The 21,095-nt window shown below is 39.9% G+C and overlaps 1 protein-coding gene across 4 annotated transcripts in view; it reads left to right on the forward strand.

Moving 5' to 3' along the window:
* Positions 1–19,930, forward strand: part of SPATA13 (spermatogenesis associated 13) — a 72,025-nt gene extending 52,095 nt beyond the window's left edge. For all 4 annotated transcript variants that reach the window (XM_085062784.1, XM_085062776.1, XM_085062766.1 and 1 more), the window contains 9 exons: positions 2,156–2,292; positions 2,877–3,056; positions 4,117–4,302; positions 6,418–6,597; positions 7,231–7,463; positions 9,852–9,981; positions 10,569–10,941; positions 14,670–14,744; positions 15,963–19,930. In XM_085062784.1, the coding sequence (XP_084918910.1) occupies positions 2,156–2,292; positions 2,877–3,056; positions 4,117–4,302; positions 6,418–6,597; positions 7,231–7,463; positions 9,852–9,981; positions 10,569–10,941; positions 14,670–14,744; positions 15,963–16,144 (1,676 nt within the window). In that variant the 3' untranslated portion in view covers positions 16,145–19,930. The remainder of the gene's footprint in view (positions 1–2,155; positions 2,293–2,876; positions 3,057–4,116; positions 4,303–6,417; positions 6,598–7,230; positions 7,464–9,851; positions 9,982–10,568; positions 10,942–14,669; positions 14,745–15,962) is intronic.
* Positions 19,931–21,095: the final 1,165 nt, after the last annotated feature.

A 21,095-nucleotide genomic window follows, 5' to 3' on the forward strand; every position in this document is an offset into this window, starting at 1 on the left:
AGAGGAAAAGATGCAAAATGCAAGTGACTGATTTAATTTGATTAGACCCTACGAAGTCAAAGTAAGCTTGTTGATTTGGTACAGAGCAGCAAACAGCTTTCTGTCCCAAAAGTGTAGTTATTTTTTGTCTGGAGCCAAATGAATTAGCTTATTTTGATGTGCCATTGTTACTGGAAGAACCCTACAGGCAATACTGATAGTACAGTGGAAACATAAAGGATCTCTGGGATTAATTTTTTGGGATGTTGCTTTATAAGATAAAAATTGATTTAATGAAATTTTTATTTGCAGATTTTTTTAAATAAAGCATTTTCAGTAAGTTTGACAAGATGCATTTTAAAAGTCTATCAGTGCTCAGATTTATGAGTTCATAGGGAAAAAAAATCTTGATTTTTTAAAATAGGGGTTCTGCATCCCCTCTGCTTAGGCAAATTAATGTGAATGTATATTTAAAATGCTAGGGAGTAGAACAGAATGGTCAAATAACCATGTTTTGTTATATCAAGACTATGCCTTATTTCTCCATTTTTAATGGAAAGAAAAATCTCACAAGTTTTGTAGTGAATCTGTGTAGTAATCTGCTTTGATCTCTCTGGCAAATTAATGCTCAGATGAGTGAAGATGCTAGTGATGGTATGTGTGCCCTGAGGAGGGGGTTGCAGTATTTCTCCCTATAAGGTAAATAGCAGATGGCAGTGGAGTGCCTGGTGGCAGTGGATGTGTGAAGTAAAGCCAGGAGTCGAATCTTTGTGATTCTCACCCATCCAGAGCCCAGAGCTCCGCCGGGAGGTGGTGCCCAGGTTTGAAGCAGAGTAGAGAAGGGGGTGTCAGGGTCCTGCTGCTTGGCCTTGCTGCTTGTTGGAATTGGCAGGTTCCATAATTTTGCTTAAAGATCCCTTCCTAAGCACTCAGGAGTAAGAGCTGCTCTGTTGACTGTGTGGCAACTTACCTGGGACACACCAACCTTCAGCAAAGGAGTTCAGTGCTAGCAGCCTATTCTGAGTTTACCTTTTTACTTTTTAGTGCATTTTTGAGCACTGTGTGATCTTCAGACTCTCTAGTTATTCACAGCTTGGGCTTGCCATAGGAATAAATCTTTAGGAATAATTTTACAAGGACCAGAGAGTGCACTCAAGCATGGGGCCACTGGTCATGAATGCTTCTTGATGCCGGGTAGTTTGAATATAACAGGTGGCTTTCAAAGGCAAACTCACTTGGATAGGGTCCAGCACTGAGCACTGTGGGTGTCAGTCAGTCAGTCAGACTTGTTGCTGAGGTCAGCTTTCAGTTCTCTTCCTCTGCCAGTGCAGAGGTCATTGCCAAAAGGATCCTGTTGCCCAGTGGTGTACCCCAAATGGGTTTTACAGTTTTATACAGTAACAGTGTTTCTCCTGGCTTATGTGGCTGTGTAATAAGATGAAGCCCATCTCAGTCCTGGCCTCCCTTTCTATTCAAAAAAAGGTCTCTTTCAGACCAAAGCTGTCTGTTTGGTCAGAAAATGTACAATTGTCAAACCAAGAAATTTTTGTGATTTGGGACAATTAAAACAGGTTTGTCATGGGGCCATTACACCATACCGAGTTTGGACTTGCTGTCCCTTGAGCCTTGTTGCTGCCAGAGCCTGCCCAGTGCGTGGGAGAGGTGGCAGCAGCCAGTGCAGGGCTGGGGCTGCACGTAGGCTGCCCACCCCTGTCACACGTGGGTGGGCACAGAACCATTGGGTCCTTATGTCCCTGCAGGGGATGTGACGGTGTGAGGGCACCCAGCCTGGAGGTGACAGTGTCCCCACTAACTGCTGGGGGCTGCTGGGGCTCTTTCATCTGCCACCTGGGAAATGGCATCAGGGCCTCCCTTCTGACACAGGTCATTTGAGGTTTCCTCTGAGTGAAAAATAAGTAAGGAATTGATGTCGTTCTGTTTTTTTGTGTACGTAAGTTTCCAGCTTTATCACCTGCTAAATGAGAAGATTCTGAAGAGATAAATGTATTTAATGACGGAAAGGTGGTTTTCCTGAGAGCTCTGCTGCCTTCCACTTCTGCTGTTATTGTTTTCTTCATGACAACAAAGGCAATTTCTCAGCAATTCCTCTTGCATTGTTGTTTTTCTTTGAATCATAGAAATGATGAAGCAAACAGCTGTTGCACTTTTGTTTTAGTTGCTGCAGATGGTGGGACTGAATCTTCAGCCTTAGTGGATGACAATGGCAGTGAGGAAGATTACAGCTATGAGGAGCTCTGCCAAGCTGCTCCCAGGTACCTGCAGCCCGGAGGGGAACAGCTAGCAATTAATGAGGTAATGTCCGGGGCTTTGCATTGCTGGAATGTTGGGATGGGGAGGGCAGGGACAGAGATGGGGATGCAGAGGGATGTTTTCCACAGATCCAACATTTCACAGTCATAAAAAATTCAATGTCAGTAGCCAGTTTCTTTGGGAAGCATTTTTTTTAGTTCAGTGGTAAATACCTTTTTGTGAGTAAAACTTTCTTTTGTGCACTCTTTTATTAATATTGTTGTTATTTCAATTTTTCAGTAAATTGTGATTCCATCTTATAACCTCTCCTAGCGTTTCCTCTACTGTAGGAAGGGAATGGGAGAAAGGGGATAGCTTGAGTGGGTTTAATTTACCCTCTGGGTTTTAAACCATCACAGACTGTAACTCATTACCCTATGTAACTGCTCTGGAGCAGGATTCTGATTGTTTTCAGTAATGAGTATATTCACAGATTCCTGAAAATCTGAAATTCTGAAATTTTAGTTTTATGCTGTAACAGGAGTAATAGTAGGCAATCTAGTGAGCTATTTTGATCTCTTTGTAGTTTATAAACACATCATAGTTTATTTCTTGTCCTTCACAATGTCATTTTCTTCCTATCTTAGCTGATAAGCGATGGCACCGTCGTCTATGCGGAAGCTCTCTGGGACCATGTCACTATGGATGATCAAGAGCTGGGCTTCAAAGCTGGAGATGTCATTAGAGTTCTAGAAGCTTCCAACAAAGACTGGTGGTGGGGAAGAAATGAGGACAAGGAAGCCTGGTTTCCAGCTAGCTTTGTCCGGGTGAGTACTTCTTTTGCTTCTTGCTTTTGCACCAGTGCAAGATTCCTAGCAGAGTGCAAATGTAATGTCATGGCATTACGTTTCATACCTGATCCTCTGCATGTTTATAGCTGAACATCAGTGGTGTAACCCCCAATGAGTTCACAAGGAAAAAAGAATAGAGAATCACACCCAAAGATCTCTTAGCCACTCTGACACCTTTTACTCTGTCTTCTTCCTTTGTTTGGTCCCTTTGTAACCAAAGGAATTTCTCAAGCAGAGATTACAAGAGCAGAAAGCTCAACCAGAAGTCACCAGTGTATACAGAAGGACACAACAGAAGGACATAACAGTTCTCATAAGGGTTTGGGAAGAACTATGTTGCAGGGATTTCTTGGTAAATAGAGCTCAATTTATTATCAATGACACTGCGTAGAAAGCTGGTTCACAGTCTGAGCTCTGGAGTCAGAACTCACCCAGATTAATGACAGTATAACTCTCAGGTGGTATAAAATTGAAGTATGTTTTAGAAAGTAGTTTGAACTACCTTTTAAGAACCTGTAGTGATGCTTGGGCCACATTTCATGAAGTACTACATACACAAAGTGCAGGAGACGGTTCTTCACTTTCCCTTCCTAGATCTCTAGACAGCATGGGCAATAAGACAAAAGTCAAAAAAAGAGGTTCTGCTATCTACATCGTGCAGATGGGGCACAGGGAAACTATTTCAAAGTGATTGAGTTGTCAGCTTTTGTGATTTTTACCCCTATGCTTACCTGGCCAAACTCATCAACTATTAGTAAGGGTCAGAAATAAGCTTAAATCTGAAAAGTACATGGATAGCACATATTCTCTCTCAAATACTGTGAGAAGAAAACCATGTATTTAACCAGACAGAAACCTCAACACTTAATTTTAATATGTAGTGAGTATATAGAATTTGTGAAACCCACTGTATAAGGTAAGAATGGGAGCATTTCTGTATCCAGTCTTCTCGAAATGCAAAAAGTTTGTAACAGTTTTACCACATCTTATAAAACTTTCTGCTTCACTCTAATTGCTTTGTTTGTTCTGGCTGCAGCTGCGAGTTAATCAGGAAGAAGTGCCAGAAAATTGTAGTAGTATCCAGGACGAAGAACAAGATTCTGATATTAGCAAGCATCGCCAGAAAATAGCTGAAAACAGGGACCAGATGAGAACCAACGTTATACAGGAAATTATGAAAACAGAACGAGTCTATATCAAGCATCTCAAGGACATCTGTGAGGTACATGCTTTAACCTGAGGACATTCTGCTGACCTAATGTGAACAAATCATTCCATATAAGTTGAGAACCAGAGTGGTTTCTCGTATCAGAATACTCCCAATTGCGCTTATGAGGCTGTCAGTCAGACCCTTCTTGTTTCCTCTTACAGCTTTCCTCTCTGCTGAATGCCATGAGCCATTGCTTCCTTTCTTTTAAAAAAACTTCCTTTTTTGACAGTGAAAAAGTACCTCTCTGATTGCTATTTCCATAATAAGTGAGAGAAGGAAGTCCAGTTTATTTAGAGCTTTTTTTCCACTTAGTTTATATAGACAATTTTGAATAACTGTAATAAAATAATTTATGGTTCAGTGACAAAACTTCTTGGAAGTAACTTGGAAAGATTATTTGCTGAGTGGTTTTTTTTCTTGTTTTCTCAAACAAGGAGATTTTTACTGGATGCTTAGAAGCTATGAAGAAATCTAAGGGTGTTTTAGATCTACCTTGCCTGTTGATCCATAAAATGGGGGTGGTCTTCTGCTTTTTTTCTCCATATTTCTTGGAGACTCACACTTGGACAAGAAGCTTCTTAATACTTTTCACTGAAATTTACCTCTTCTAACATGGGTTATGATGCATTTGACCTGTATTTGACTTGTATTTGTGGTTTGCATGTGGAATGGTGCTAAGCATCCTATGGAAATATTCTTTGTACCCTTAGTTTGCTAGGTCTGTCCTTGTATTTGTCATGCTGTCATCCTTTAGTCTACCACTTACCATGAGATTATTTCATGCACCATCCTTTAGTCTACCACTTACCACTAGATTATTTCATGCACAGCAAAGTAGACAAGGCAGCAGTGGCTTTTGATGTTTTTATTTTCATTTCTGGATCAGGCCTTTTTTATGCATCTTGAAGAGAGAAAAAAAAGGAAAGAAAGGACAAAAATTGGTTACTAATTGGCTAACTTTAAAACATTAAATGTAAATTTTGTCATTTGTATTCGTTATTTACTTAAGGTAGTAAGATTGATTGTGTGCATGAAAGATCAGGGAAGAATTTGTATGCTCAGCTGTGTTGCTGCCATGGTTAGCTGAGTTCTAGGATATGACTCTCATATTTACTGACATGTTAAGACTTAGACAGATGTTAATTAATTAATTTTCTCTAATACATATATTCTGTACCTCTTTAAAATCTGACAAGCCTCTGAGTTTAGTACAGGAGAGCAAGCACACATTTTCTGAGAAGAGGAGCGATGTGCTATGCTCAACATGTGGGGTAGGTTGTCTGCTGTCCTCAGAGTGAATCTGTAGGGTGGTGCAAGCAGGACAGAAGGCTGAAAATACACTTAAGTAAGACTAAGCCAGAAAAGCTATGCAGATAGTAATCCAAATTTGCAAGCTCAGCCCTAGAATGAATCCCTAAGGCTGGTTGTAGTCAGGATCATGAAGCTGGAGTATGCCCAGAAAACATGTTTTACATTCAAGAAGTGTCTGCAGTCCACATTACAAGAGCCGCACAGGAATTAGCTTTCCTTGCTGATACAATAGGAAATGCGGTAGTTGGCTTGCAGTGTAGCCACTGCACAGCTCTTGGAGCAGATGGCCGTGGAGGAGACAAGAATATTCATAACAGTGCCAGCAATATTCAGTGTTGCTTCCTGGTAAACCTCAGCAGAGCAACTGCAAGGCTATTTCAGCTGTCTGCTCCCAAAGCTGTTTGTGGGAGACCTGCCTGGCAGCAGCCAAGTCGAGGAGCCTGGCAGATTGACCCTATCATAGCAGCTAACCTTTGCACTCTCTGAACCCTGGTGCCTTAACTGCTGTGAGAATATAAGCACAGAAGCTATTCCTGGAGGTTCAGTCCCTGCACTGTATTTGTGTCAGGGAGATGCAAGTGTTCTTTACACTCAGGAGGTTCCCTGGTTTGTTTGGGGTACCCTGAGACAGGAGAACCCAGGAACCAATGTGTGAGCATCTCAGGTGCAAATCTGAGCTTGTGCTTCTGTGTGTGTGGCTGAGAAACTACTCACCGGCCTATAGACCACAGGGCTCTTACCAACTTGAAGGGGTTTGTTCAGGGTAGGACCTGTCTCACATCTTCAAACTAAGGAGTGTTTTTTGTTTCATTTCAGGGTTACATTCGGCAGTGTCGCAAACATACAGGAATGTTCACCACGGTTCAGTTAAGCACCATTTTTGGAAATATTGAAGATATTTACAAGTTCCAAAGGAAGTTTCTGAAGGATCTTGAGAAACAGTACAACAAGGACGAACCTCATCTAAGTGAAATAGGGTCATGTTTTCTTCAGCATGTAGGTTGAAAAAGTTGATTTTATTTATGAAATTAACAAAATACGGTAATAAAATGCCAAGTTACCATATTAGGGGAGGGGATTATAGTAACAAGTGTTTCTTAAATACTAAACTGGCAGCATTTTAGAATGTCAAGTAACTTGCAATTAATTAAATATTTGTTTTAGATTTCTCCTCATCTTTAGCACTCATGTAATTTTGTAAACAGTTTAAGTTTCCTTTTCAAAACTGTAATGATCACAGATGAGCTGGATTATTTGCAGTGATCGCATATTCAGCATGCAAAAGCTTCATAAAGACATTAAGGAATGTAGGTAGTGGGGAAATAGGCTGTGAGTTCTTGATAGACACTTGCTAAGCCTATAGCTGTCTTCCTCAAAGAAAAATACTTCTTTAAGTGAGTTTGATTATCCTGATGCAACAGAAACCTTTATTTCAGTGTTCTGACAAAGAAGATACATAGTTTTGGCAGGTACAAAGTAGATTTCTGCATACTTTCAACACTGATCAGCCTGGAAGCAATATAGAAAATTGATTACTTAATCTAATTATATGTAATAGATGTTACAAATATAGCTTTTCTCCTTTATAGACAAATACTTTAGTAAAACTGTAACTTTTTTTTTTAATAGCAAGAAGGCTTTGCTATTTATTCAGAATATTGTAACAATCATCCCAGTGCCTGCATTGAACTCTCCAAACTAATGAAGCAGGGCAAATACCGCCACTTCTTTGAGGCCTGTCGCTTGCTTCAGCAGATGATTGACATTGCCATTGATGGTTTTCTTCTCACACCTGTTCAGAAAATCTGCAAATATCCTCTGCAGCTTGCAGAATTGCTCAAATACACCACTCAGGAGCACAGGTGAGAGAACTGAAATAACGAATTCTATAATAGTAGTAACACCTAATTACTCAAGCTTTCTGGATGACACAGCACTGAAGCTTTTGAGATCAGGAACAAAACTGCTATGGACCATGACAGACAGGGCATCTTGGAGCCATCACAGACAGTAACAAAAACAGTGTCTGAAATGCAGCGCAGGGGACTGAGAGGATGCCAGATAGAAGAAGTCAAAGAGGGAGAAGGAAAAGAAGATGGTGTTGAGATAGGATGCAGGGAGGAATGTGTAATTCAGAGTGAAAAAAAGGCCAATGTGTCAAAGAAATCAAGGAGAAGGAAATCCAAAGAAGAAGAGGGGAAGACTCATTAAAGTTATAGATGTAAGAAAAAGTAAAGAGTTTTTTAGAAAAAAGCCCACAACCTGGGCAAGTTTGGAGGTAATTTTTTTTAGAAACTTAGTAATAATAAACATTTCCTTAGTTTAGTTTAGTAAAGTTCTGATATTTGATTTTCAGCTGGGATAAAGAAAAATTGAAGTTGCAGGTTATTAGCCTTTCTGGAACACCCCTGAGCTGACTAAGTCTTCAACTAATTAAGATTGTATCTATAAGCTTCTGTCTTTTGTATAACTGCAAGAAAAATGTTCCATTGTGAGCCCTGTGCTCAAAGTCCAAATGCAGCCTGAGGCAATGCTTCCTTGGCCAAAGTCCTTGTTTAACCTTGAGAAAATTCCCCTTGGAGACCACTGGATTTTTGCCAGGGGCAAAATACGAGATGTGTGAAGTACTGACATTTAGATGTGAAATGCTTCTATTCAGTTCTACGACTACCTGGGAAATGCTGCCATAACAATTACTAACAAGAGTTTCTCTTTCACTGCTGCTAATTTTAGAAAGGTTATTCTGTGAGCTATTAAACATGCAGATAAAGCGACAGTGAGGTCTTGCCACCTTCCCCCTGCAGCACCTGTTTTCCTTTTCTGTGGCACACCATCCAGAGATGCCTGCAAGCACAGATGGGCGTCAGCTGTGTAGAGATGCTCACAAAAAGGCAGACTTACACCCACATGGAGCCCTGATAAAGCTCCAGCCAACTGGGGTTTTCGGTAGCATTTTCCAATGTGCATAGCCTGCGTGAAGGCCACAAGTTATGTAGCAAGTGTGGAATAAATACTCACCAACAGAGAAAGGCGGAACTGAGATAAGGAAGGGCAGGAGTAGCAGTATGGCTATCATGTGGTCACCCTGTGGGACATCTCCCTGACCTTAGTAGGATCCTGTTATTGTTAATCTCACTTTTTGTATTCAGTATGGCAGAATAGAGTTTCCATGGATATAAATAAAGAGAGGAGAGAATGCACACATTCAGAAGGGAAGCACATCCATCAGCAGCAGCCAATGAAAATTGGAACTGAGACAAAAGCAGATAAAAAGGACAGCAAGGCTAACCCCTTGGCAGGATTTATTTCTGGTTTGTGCTGTTTTCTGCCTCTGGCTCCCTTTTCTGCAAGAGGCATTCTGATAAAAGAGGAAAAGCAGCTGCTCTGCTGCGACTCCTAAGGCAAAAAATAGGTCTGTTCCCTTCTCTCATCTGAGAAACTCCATTTGAAGAAGGTGAAGGAGTGATGGATGCTATTCCAGGGGTGGAAAAAAAGCCTGCCTGCAGGTTGAGGAGATTCATAGGCATGTTGAGAGCTCAGGAAAGAAGGAGGGGAGCAAAGCATTGGAAGGAGGACAGGAGGATTGACCTGAATTTATTGTCATTAGTCCCAAAGCAGAAAGAGGAAGGTGGCCATCATGGCTCTCACACATTTATCCCATGGAAACAGGATGCTTTCCTATTATTGTCTCCTTTAATTCCTGTCTCTGGTGCCCCTGTTCTTGTGTTCCTCACTCACCCTGTTTGGAGTTGCTTTTGGTATTTTTTTCTGTCCACCTAGCATTTCCCATTTGTGTTCCTTGACCCAGCCATTGGGAACAAGAAGGAGAAAGTGCGGTTGTTGAACATGATTAAAGGAATGCCCTTCCCAAAAAATCCCACTAAAATCTTCCTTAAAAACACAGTCCTTTGGTGAAATATAGCTATCACTGAGGTCAGTGGGTGTTCTACTGTTGTTTTTAGTAGAGACAATGTTGCTGTTCATTAATCTATCTCGTCTGCCTTCTTCCACCAATCTAATAATTTCCTCCTGGTCAAGCCCAACAGTACAGCAGCACTGAATTGCACAGGCTACTGTGTGGGGTTTGGGATAGCGGGAATCAGGCTTCTCTTATTTAAGTACCTGAGTAGAGGGATAAGTGAATAATGTGGGCTAACACTTCAAGCACTGTGATTGCATCATGTCCATGGTTTGTGATTGCATCGTGTCCAATGTATAAGTGATCTTTCAAACGTGCCTACATTTCACAGTGATTATAACAACATAAAAGCTGCATATGAGGCCATGAAGAACGTGGCATGCCTGATCAACGAGCGAAAACGGAGACTAGAAAGCATAGACAAGATTGCACGTTGGCAAGTCTCTATCGTAGACTGGGAGGTGAGTGCCTTTCCTGGGCAAAGGTACTGTGTACAATACTTGATGTCCCCTGCAGGATATGTCTTTCTGCGTAGGTGGTTGTTTATGGTGTCTACTTTTCAAATGGTCATTGCTCAGTTAAAAGTCCAGTTGCTTCATGTGCAATGTTTCTGTTACTGATTAACCCTGTTTATAGTTCAGGAAGAGCAGCATGTATTAACATGGACATGTGCCTTTGAGATGAGATGAAAAAATGGATCTTTAAAAAATGCTAGACCTGTTGAATCTCATTTGGAATTTTGTTAGTTGTCAGAACGGGAACCTGTTTCACTCACTTAAATGTTTCCCTCTGTTTATGCAGAAATAAAGTAGAGCAGAACCACATTGATTGAATTTATCTCTGTGACATCATTTACCTTGAGTGACATTTTCGAATCTAATAAAAATGCAAGAAAAGTGCCTGAACTTAAGACTTGATTGTACATTGAGACTGGTTAGACACACAGTAAAATCTTAAAATGTTATTAACTTACTACATATCTCTATATCTGTCTGTCCGTCTATCTATCTATCTATCTATCTATCTATCTATCTATCTATCTTCCTAGGGACCAGATGTGTTAGCCAGAAGCTCAGAACTGATCCACTCAGGAGACCTGACCAAAATATCAAAACAAGGCAAAAGCCAGCAGAGGACTTTCTTCCTTTTTGACCATCAGCTTGTCTTCTGTAAGAAGGACTTGCTGAGAAGGGACATCTTGTATTACAAGGATCGTATTGACATGGACGAGATGGAAATTGTGGACACTGAAGATGGCAGAGACAAAGATTTTAACATTAATGTCAAGAATGCTTTTAAGATAATAAACAGAACAACAGAAGAGATTCATTTGTTCTGTGCAAAAAAACAGGAGGATAAAAAGAGATGGATGGAGGCATGTGAAAGTGAAAGGAGAAGAGTTCGAGAAGACAAGGAAATGGGTGAGTGGAACATTTTCCTTTCTAAATAGTGGTTAAAACTTTGCAGCTCTTGGAGTTTTGTACAGATGTGCACTCTGTTTTGCCCAACATGCCATTTAGCTGTGTGAGTGCAGCCTGTTCAGGTGTGTTTGCCCTGTCACTCTTGGCCAAAGGTCCAGGGCAGTTAGTGTCACTCATACGATTCTGGTGCATTATGGAGCAGAATGAGAAATGAGATAAGACAATATGCAATTCAGAAAGACCAAACAATAATAAAAATCCATCTAAAATCCTGGCACTTTTGTATGAACGATTGGCCAAAAGATATCTATTCATAAAGTACACTTTTTTACAAAGCCAAGCAGCAATAACTGTAGATTTATGCTGTCTCATATAGTGGCACCTCCTGTATCTAGAAGGGCTGTGCAGTTGTATGGTATCATTAATTACAGACCCAGCAACAGCACCACTGGGCAGTGCACAGAGAAATTGAATCAAACCTTGAGTGAACAGGGAAAAACGTTGAAAATCCTAGGGCCAGTTTTAGACCTGCAGCCTGTGGGATGCTCTAAGGACAGTGTGTCTTCTATGTCAATGTATAGTTAGGATTGCTTTTTAGGTTTTGCATGGTTTCATGCTTCCTTTAAGATCAGTGACAAAAGCCCCAGAAAAATTGCATTGGCAAAACATACACAACGAAAACAGAAACCTTAAGAAAACACCCCAACTCTTTTTACTATTTCTAAAGAAGTAATATTAGTGCATCTCAGTGTGTCAGCTGCATGAGAACTTTTCAATAATGAACTCCAGGCTTAGGTTTCTGACATCAGGTTAACGCTGGAAGTGCAGTGAATTGGATGATACAACTTAGAAATTATTAAAACTTAAACAAGATGTCAAATCTTATATTCTGTGTTCACGTAGAAGACTTGGTCAGAATAATAGGAAAACAGGAATAACCCTTACATAATAAATGTAAACCTTTTGATCTTAGTAGCTTTCTCTCATTTGATACTGTTGTAAGTATGACAAAAATAAGGCCTCTTCCATATGAATTTTAGTTAGTCCATAATAGAAAAAAGTACTTACAAGGTTGCCAATTCATTCTCCTTTTAAAATCGGTTCTAACCCTTCCACATTGCACCAACTGTTGCAATTAACTCCAGTCATCCTGAGTCTAGAGTAAATAGCGAAGGAGCTATAGCTAAACTTCCAAACTTCCAGACTTTCCAAATCTGACTCTTCTCCAGTGCTGAACATCACAGTGTGACATTAAAATCTGTGTCATTGGGCACAGCACTGATGGGTTTCACGCCTTGCTCTGTGTAGAGCTTGCTCTGTCACCTTGTGCTCACAGGGATGGGAGGTGGCTGCCTTCCCTAATTCACCTAAACAGAACTCTAAAATAGTGGATATTGCAAAAGGGTGAAGGTGATCAGAAGCTCATAGAGCAATACTGAGGATCTGATGATAAGCATCCACACAATCCCTCTTACAACAAAGTTACAGAAAGCCTTCAGTCCAGTATGAAATGAGAACAGTAATACAGTCACTGCTACTGAGTAAAACACAGCTCCTGCACTTTCATGAGCAGAACTGAGCAAAAGAAGATAAAAAGTGAACAAGTGAACATTTCTTTTCTTTCTCGGAAGAAGCATTCTTGAGCTCTGCACCTCCTCCTGGGTGGTTACTTCATGGAACACTGGGAGAGTAAGTTGAGCAAGTTAAATGCTGTCTGTCAGGAAGCTTCTGAGGCTTTGCCCTGGGCAGCAACAGATTTTCTTGGTGTTACCATTCCTCTGAAGAGACACTGCTGCAGAAATCTCCAAGCATGAGGAAACCGCAAAGATGCAGCAGCTACAGCCCTAAACTACTTATTCTGCTTGGACCTCATGAAAATCAACACAAGATATTCAAAAGAGTAACTACTCAATAGTGGTGGTGGCACTGGCAGTGAGATTTGTCATAATAGCACTAACCCTTGTTTAGGGCTGGGTAACAAACTCCCTTGGTGTTGAGTGCAAGAATTTCATAAGGATGATCCATTGTGCTTGATGTTCTTCAGGCACAGTGCAATATAGTGATTAAAAACACAGTAAAAAGAGAGCTGTTTGTTTGATAATGGCACACAGGCACGTGCAGTCTTTTCTGCCGTGCAACATCCAGCCTTCTGTAAAGTTGCTTTTCAAATGTTGCAGCTCCCTATTCTGATGTACCTGTTTTGGGACAGGCATCATGAACCAGAGGAAAGATAGTTAGGTTGTGATAACTAATGTCCATCTGGTCTCGTGAGTCACAGGGGCTTGGATGTTTTCTCCATTAACCAGAAGACTGTTTCGTTTCTAAAATTTCTTCTTTTTTGGCATAATTGAACATTTCATTTTGCCAAAACCAATGGAAAGATGCCAGTATTCTCAACCTCAGGTTTAAATTTATCTTGTTGATTTTGCAAGCTATCTTGCTGGGCTGTACACAAAGCCTCTAATCTAACCACTCAGAGAACAAATAATACTCTTTCAATTCAGAACTGCAAATGGCATTTTACTTCTATTTTCAAAGACACTTTGGTGTGAGTCATTGTCTCCCAAACCATATCTAGCTTTTCTTAGCTTTTATGAATATATGAGAGAAAAGGCCACAGCCAGAAAATCCTTCTCCAAACCACTAATAGCAACCCTAAGAGAGTGGCCTGATCTGTCCTGATGAAATCACTTTCATTTTTAAAAATCTATTCCCTTGTTTCTATAAAGGAAAAAAAATCCCCTGCAGAGTAAAACAAACTTCCATTACCCCAAAATTATGGATGTTTAAAGTTAGAGGGTGATTTGTAATAACTTCTTCATATGTTCAGTATAAAAAAGTAAAGAGAGTTTTGAAGGTATAGAGAAGTGAGGCAAGATGCAAAATGGAGCCAAACCAGACACTTCATTCTGGCTTTGAATCACAACTTCTGTGCTCCTTCTGTGCATATGAGTGAAATAAGTGAAATGAGTGCAGCCTTATGCACAGCATGAAATGAAACAGTATGTGCACCCTGTTGTCACCTTGTGCAAATTGTGACATTTCCATGCACAAGGAGAGGAAACTGGAGTGCCTGTACCTGGGCTCCAGACAGCACCAGTCTCTGGTGCCAGTTTTAGCAGATGTCTGTCATCTCTGTACTCATCACAGATCAGTCATACACCTATCACACGATAGTAAATAGAATAGGATTACCCACCTGTTTCATGTAAGTGACACAGGTATGTGAACAGGTGCAGGAGAAACTCAGGTGAGGGATCCAGCCCCAGTCTGATACAGCCAAAACCACATCCCAGCCTGCTTCAGCGTCTGGCAGATTTTGTGATAACTCTCCTCTGAGTGGAGGGAAAGATACCCAATCTGTACTACTGCAATACCAGTGACTCCAGTTCGTTACCCCAGGTTAGCTCAGTTAGACTGAGTGAAAAACAAAGGAATTCTGCATTTGTGATATATTATTTGGTGACTTGTAGATTTCAGAAATGTTACTTTATACTTGAAAAAAAAAAATTCTTGTTATCTTGACTTGCCTATCATTTTCCCAGTGAAAACTCTCTTTAAATTCATATGACAATATAAAACATACTTCTAAAAGCTTCAGGTGTATTACTACTAAGATTTACTAAAAAATGTTTAAAATATAGTTTACTTATTTGTTTTAATTTAATGTAATCAAGTATTAGATGCAATAATTTTGTACTAGTGTCCTAATTTACACTTTGATGTAGGTATGGAAATCTCAGAAAACCAGAAGAAGCAAGCCATGCAGAATGCCCGTAAATCAAGGCAAGGAAAAATAAAAGGTTGGTGTTCAGAATTGCTTTACTTTCTTACTGTATTCCAATGACCTTTTTATTAGGAAATAGCACAGTCTGGCTGTGGCTGAGTTCTTCAGTCTTTTGAAAGCATTTTTCGTGGTTTACATAGGGCCAAATAATTGCCATTAGCCGGTATTTTAATATTAAATTCCAATGCTTCTGTAAACTGTCTTCAAAGTCAGCTCCCTGAGCTTCTTCAAACAGGCAAGTCACTATTTTGTACTATAAAGAAGAAACTTAAGAGGTTAAGACAAGCGATTTATTCAAGGTTGTGAGGAATTGCATGCAGAGGTTAAATCAGAAAGGAACGTTACTAATTTTGCTTTTACTCAAATAGCTTGTTCTTCTTTACCTTTTCTGTGCCTTCTTTAAAATGTCCTAAAGTTCTTTTTGCAAGCCACGTTGTTACATTTTTTTTTGTCATAACAGTCAAAATGGCTTCTTCTGGCATCCTTTAGAAGGAAGGATGGACTAGAAGCTTGTTTATCAGGAAGTGGCTTTTTTATTAATTTTCTCTGTCAGAAAATAATCACAACAGAAACAAATCATAACAGATTTAGTCCTTTTCCATCTTAAAGTCAATCTTGGGCAAATCTCTAGTGTGCTGAGAGAAAAGTGAAACAAGATTTAAGTCTGAGTTTAGGAGTGAAAGAACTGATGTTAGGTTGTCTTCTGTTCCCTGGGATTAATATTCTTAAAGCATTTTCTCTTTGTCAGTCACTAGATACCCATAGAACCTGTCTGGGTTTTCAAGGGAGTTGGTAAAGTTTGTGATTAGAAGATTCTGTTCAGAATGCACAAAGCTCAAAATCTTAAGAACATTAACCCAGAAAAATATATTCCAAATGGAAGAAACAATGCATTTGTGGGTAGCAGTATTTTACCCAATCTCACTCTGAGAGTGAAGTACAAGTATCTGTTTGAAGTCGTTCCTTTAAAATACCAGGATTTAATTGTTCGAACAATATAGTCCAGCTATGTGAAACTGCTGCTTGTTTTTCATAATTCTTAATGTTATTTTCAGTGATACTATTGTCTTCTTAAACCAAATCAATGCAGCAATTAAAAAGTCAAACATCAGAAAAGGTGACCTTTAGTAGTTCTTCCATTCAAGATCATGGCAAAATTCATTGTGAGCCCCTGGCCCGGTGCTTAAATTTCCCTGTTTGACTTATGTGCTTTCTCTAACTGTTCCTTCTGCAGGTGTGAGCTATAATGGGTGTCCCATGCCTCCTCCACACCAAACCCTGCACCCCCTTCACCAGCGACACATCACTGTGCCTACCAGCGTCCCGCAGCAGCAGGTCTTTGCCTTGGCAGAGCCCAAGAGAAAGCCATCCCTCTTCTGGCACACCTTCAACAAACTCACCCCCTTTAAAAAGTGAGGGGCCCAGGACCTGGAAGGACATCAGCAGAGAGGGAGACTTACTCCAGAGGAGCACCTTGGAGACACAGTTCAGCTTTCCTGAGCTCAGTGCATCTCCCGTTTTGGAGGCAGAACCCTGGGTTCCCTTGAGCCAGAAATGCAGCCTTTGTCTTGGATAAGAGAGGTTTGTCAAAGCTGCTCTGAAGTCCGTGTTGCCAAGTGTCAGCACTGCTGATGAAGAGCAGTCTCCCTTCTGACAAAGACAACTTGCTGTTACTCAGAAGCAGCAGTATTTGATCTCTGTTTCTTAGGTCTGTTGAAGTAGTAATGGAATCATGCAGGTCATTGTAACATTTCATTTTTCTTAACCTTATATTGATGGCCAAATGTTGGATAGGGAGGAATTTTTCCTTAGGGATATATCAGCAAGAAGTCTTAGGAGAGTTTTCTCCTTCTGCAGCACTGAGGACAGACCACCCATTAAAATCAGGTGGAGATATCCCATGTGATTAACCAGCTATTGCAGAATTTAGTGGACCCTAATCCTTCCTGTCTTTTTTCTATTACATTGCCAAATGGCAGGAGAACGTCCCACAGGGCCTTACCATATTCCAGATTGGAACAGGGAAATTTTATTCTGTCCTATAGAAACATGAACAGAGTGTGAAAAGGACTGTAAAGATATGTGCATTTATTGCACGCAAGTGGAAACAAGAGGAGCCCAGGGCATCTCAGATTGATTAGTTTCAGTCAGAGCAATATACTGCATGCATGTATGCTCTTCAATGTAGAGCTTTTATATAGCTTTTCATGCATTTCTTCACCTGGGAGACTCTTCTTTGTATTTCCAATATTATTATTTCTCTGTGTAAAAAATATTTTTTTATTTTCTCATGGAGATAATGTGAATGTACAAAGTCAGAGCTGAGACAGTACATGGTGACTGCTGGCTATGTTACATAGGTCTCATGCTTTTTATTCATATAGTTGGACTTAGAAAATGAATAAACAGTAATGTAAATATATTGAAGCAGTCTGGATGCATGCTTCTTGTACACAGTCAATTGACAATGAGTTTTGACCAACAACTTCTTCAAAAAGAAAGAAGTCCTTACAGGGAGGGATGAAGAAATTGTGTGGACCAGAGATGGATTTTTGTCTCGGTGTCATCAGTCCCCATTGGAAGGGGAAGAACCTGACTCGATTAAGGTCAGCTCTGGCCAGCATATGCAATCCACAATTTGCATTGCTTCAGTTTGTCTATGGCATGAAGTTGATCTGGGAAAGTAACTTTTAAAAAGCCACCAGGAAGAAAGAAGATCCTGAGATTTGTAGCACTGATAATTTCTGTTTGATAACTCTCATCAAGGATGACAAGGCTGCTGGGAATATGGAAGGAAATAAAGACTTGATATGCTTCAGGACCGATTTACTATGAATGTCTTTACAATACTTTATCTTATGCTGCTGATTAGGGGCATTACCTGATGATTAGTATAGATCCAAGGGTATTCTTTGACAATGAGCACAATCAACTTTGTCATGGATCTGTAATATATGAAAAACAAACACGGAGCTAGAGGCCAGGCATCTTAACAACGATGTAAAAAAGCCTTATTTTAAAGATGTATTTGTTCCTACTGCTATTGTTACCTCTGTATTTTTATTTATCATTAGTGTCGTGAAGCCTACTAGTAACTAGGTTTTGTGATTTGGTAACTTTGTGGCCACTTCTTCAAAGCCCAGGATTGTGTTTTTGATATTAAATTACATCTTTTGACAACTGTACATTTCAAATGCCTTGTGTATATAGCTCAGCAATAAGGCAAAGTCTGGTATGCTCAGCCAAATTGTGCCCTGCACAGTGAATTTCATTGCTTGTGCTTTTCCATAGCAATGGGAGATGACCTAAACTAGTTAAGAAATGGAAATGCACACTGACATTTGTAACGATCTAGCTGAAAGGAAATGCATGGGGAAGTCAGTGAAGAAAGCTGCTTGTATGTTTGTCTTGATGTTTAAGCCAGCCATTGCTGTTCAGATTTTTATTTTTTAATAATTCTAAATGCTTAATTTAAACACAAGGAGCAGACTTCCAAATGCAGGCATGGATGCATGCCCTTCCCCTCAAATGAGTAAGCCTTTTGTGTTTCTTACATACCCATTTTTTGTGGGTTCTTGCCACGTTCAGGCCTGCAAACCAACAAGGTGTGTGTACACTGTGAGTGGAGATGATGTTTTTCATAATCACATTTTGAAAGACTTGTTCTAGGTGCAAAAAAACCGCTGAAGTTGGATTGCAGGGCTCACCCAGAAGCTTTCCCAGCTGGATCTGAAGACATTATGAGATGCACACTTTGTGTCTTTGCTGAAACCTATTTCCTTCCAGGGTTTAGTTCTGTGGGGTGCTGGAAAAAAAAGGGTTGGGGATCTTTCTTCTGAAATGTCAGTGCCCATGAAGGCTCTTCCCATGTATTAATGCTGGTGCCTTAGCCCTAAAAGTGAACAGAAATGCTTGCATATGGTTTTGGATGCAGCAGGTTTTTTCTCAAGAAGTGAATTTCAAAGAGATAAAAAGAAAATATTTCATGGTGCAGATTACTCAGGACCATTTTCATGTAGTTCTCTTCATATAGACAAGGTTGTTTTGTAATATCCTCTGTATTTCTTTGCAATCTGACTTTGCAACAGATTTAAGATCAAATATAGTAAGACAGGCCAAATTTATACTATGTCATAGTATTTTAAACAAATTACAGTGAAATGAAAACACACTATTATATTATTCAACAATTAAGACAAATATTTACTTGGGAGTCAGCCTCACATCAGAGTTGCAACTAAAATGTAAAAGTTTGAATTCTAGCAACTCTTGCCCTGATTCTCCATCTGGTGACAAAACTTACATATCATCAGAAAGTTGTGATGGCAACATCTGTTATTTTCCTCTTGCATGCTTTAAGTAACTATAAAAAATTCTAGGGCAACTACTAAGAACATTTGTGCCTCGTTTAGATAAAGCCCAGCCAGAGCCTTCCTGATGGCCTGCTGAGCAGATAACCTCAGACTTTTTGCATGAGATGCAGTAAAATATAATTGTCCTCAAATGTGTTCCCACTGAGTTAGGAAAATGCCAAACCATAATTGCATCCAACTCAGAGCATTTGATGTATAAAATAATAAGATTGTTTTACAAGTGGCTCTTGCCATGCTAAATTTCATATTGAATTTTAGTGGTCAGTGTAAGAACTGAGTTCAAAGACAGACTTCTCAAATGTTCCACATTTTAGTTGTCTTTTGAGAATAGTTATATTGCAATTTTGGAGCCAAAGGTCTTTAGCCATAACTAACACAGTACCTTTCTCTGACTGCCTTTCTGGTTTTTTTTTTCCATATGTGTGGCATTTGTATGTAGGAGATGCCTTCTCAATGGTCTCTAATTTAAAACCATGTGTTGTAAATACTAGGGACAACTTGCATATATATTTTATTTTGGTAAGTGTTTTGTAACATTTTACCTTCTGTATGTTGCTTTGTGCATCTCACCCTCTGTGTGTGCTGTTACACGTTGTAAATGAAGTGTCCTGGCTACAGAGCAGAGGAATTGGCTGTTGACAGCTGAAGTACAATGTATAGGACTGCAGTGGCTTAATGTGCATTTCTTCTGAAGTAACTGCATTGCAAGGTTTATTGACTCTTCATTGTTTGTCAAATGAATCTATTTTCTGGAAATAAGTACAAACTTACATTCCTATTATTTTTTTCTTGTTGTACATGTTTGAATTAAATAATATACAAAGCTGAAGTTCTTCATCTGTGTTTTACAAAACTTTATTGTGCAGTTTTAAAATTGTTGTGGGTTTTTTATTGTCTACAAGTTTCCTTTGTGATGCAAAAATGTATCAACTGTCCTATTTCTCGTAGTATTTTAAAGAAAAAAGTCACACCCTCCTCTCTTGGTTTCCCAGTAAGAGCTTCAGTACTTCCCAGCACAAGTTCATTTTAACAATGACTAAGCCTGATTCTGGGGTTGAAGTCTTCATTGTTCAGGCAAAGCCTGTCCTTATTGCTCTCTCAGCGTGTGATACTGTGCTTTACCTTGTCCTGGCAGAGGACCCCTTGGAATACAGGCAAATGCAGCTTCTGTGTTAATAAAGCTCCTGCTAACAGGATGGTGACTGAAGTACTGCGGTGCAGGTAAGGAGGATTAAATTTTATTGTCTTTGGAACGAAAGCAAAACTAAAGGGGTTCACCCAAAAGGCATCTTCGGTAAAAATGAGTGAACAATGAGGCTTACCTGCCTGCTTGACAGAGCAATGGGCAATGCAGCTGGGGATTCAGCTTCTCTGATTCAGTGAAGTTTTTTGTGTCTCATTATTCTGGCAGGGCAGAGGACCACATCTGAAAGGTGTGCCTGTGTCCTTCCTGTTCCAGGCTGTGTCCAAAATTACATTTTGCTGAGACAGATCAGCTTTAACAAAATAACATACATTGCTGAAATCATCAGAAATGTTTGGTGAGTTCAAATGCTGGCAGAATAGTTGGTTTGCTAATTCTTTACCCCTCTTTACTATGTCCAGGCTCTTAAATTTCTTGGCTTGCCTCAAAGATGAGAGCTTCTCAGGCCTCCCGAGACGGCTGCCGCTGTGGTGGGATGTGCACTGAGTGCTCCAACATTAACATGAAAGGCACAGTTTGAGCACTTAGTGAGATCGATTGGATGACAGGAAAACATAACCTCAACAAACACGAGTAGGATGTTGCGATCAATAGGCTTTCTAAGGGTCCTGTGGTTCATCTAGCCAGGGTGAGCTCATTTGTGCACTTTATTTCATGCTTGGGCAGTCAGGCTAAATCCTGTAGATCGTTCTGTACTATCAGCTTTTAAATTCTTTGAGAGCTGATCTATCAGATGGAGCTTTTAGTTTGCAAAGAAATAGCACTGGTTGTCTTCGATTTTTGTTGTTGT

Source organism: Lichenostomus cassidix, chromosome 1, assembly GCF_008360975.1.
Source record: "Lichenostomus cassidix isolate B80296 chromosome 1, HeHo_3.0, whole genome shotgun sequence".
Taxonomy (NCBI): Eukaryota; Metazoa; Chordata; class Aves; order Passeriformes; family Meliphagidae; genus Lichenostomus; species Lichenostomus cassidix.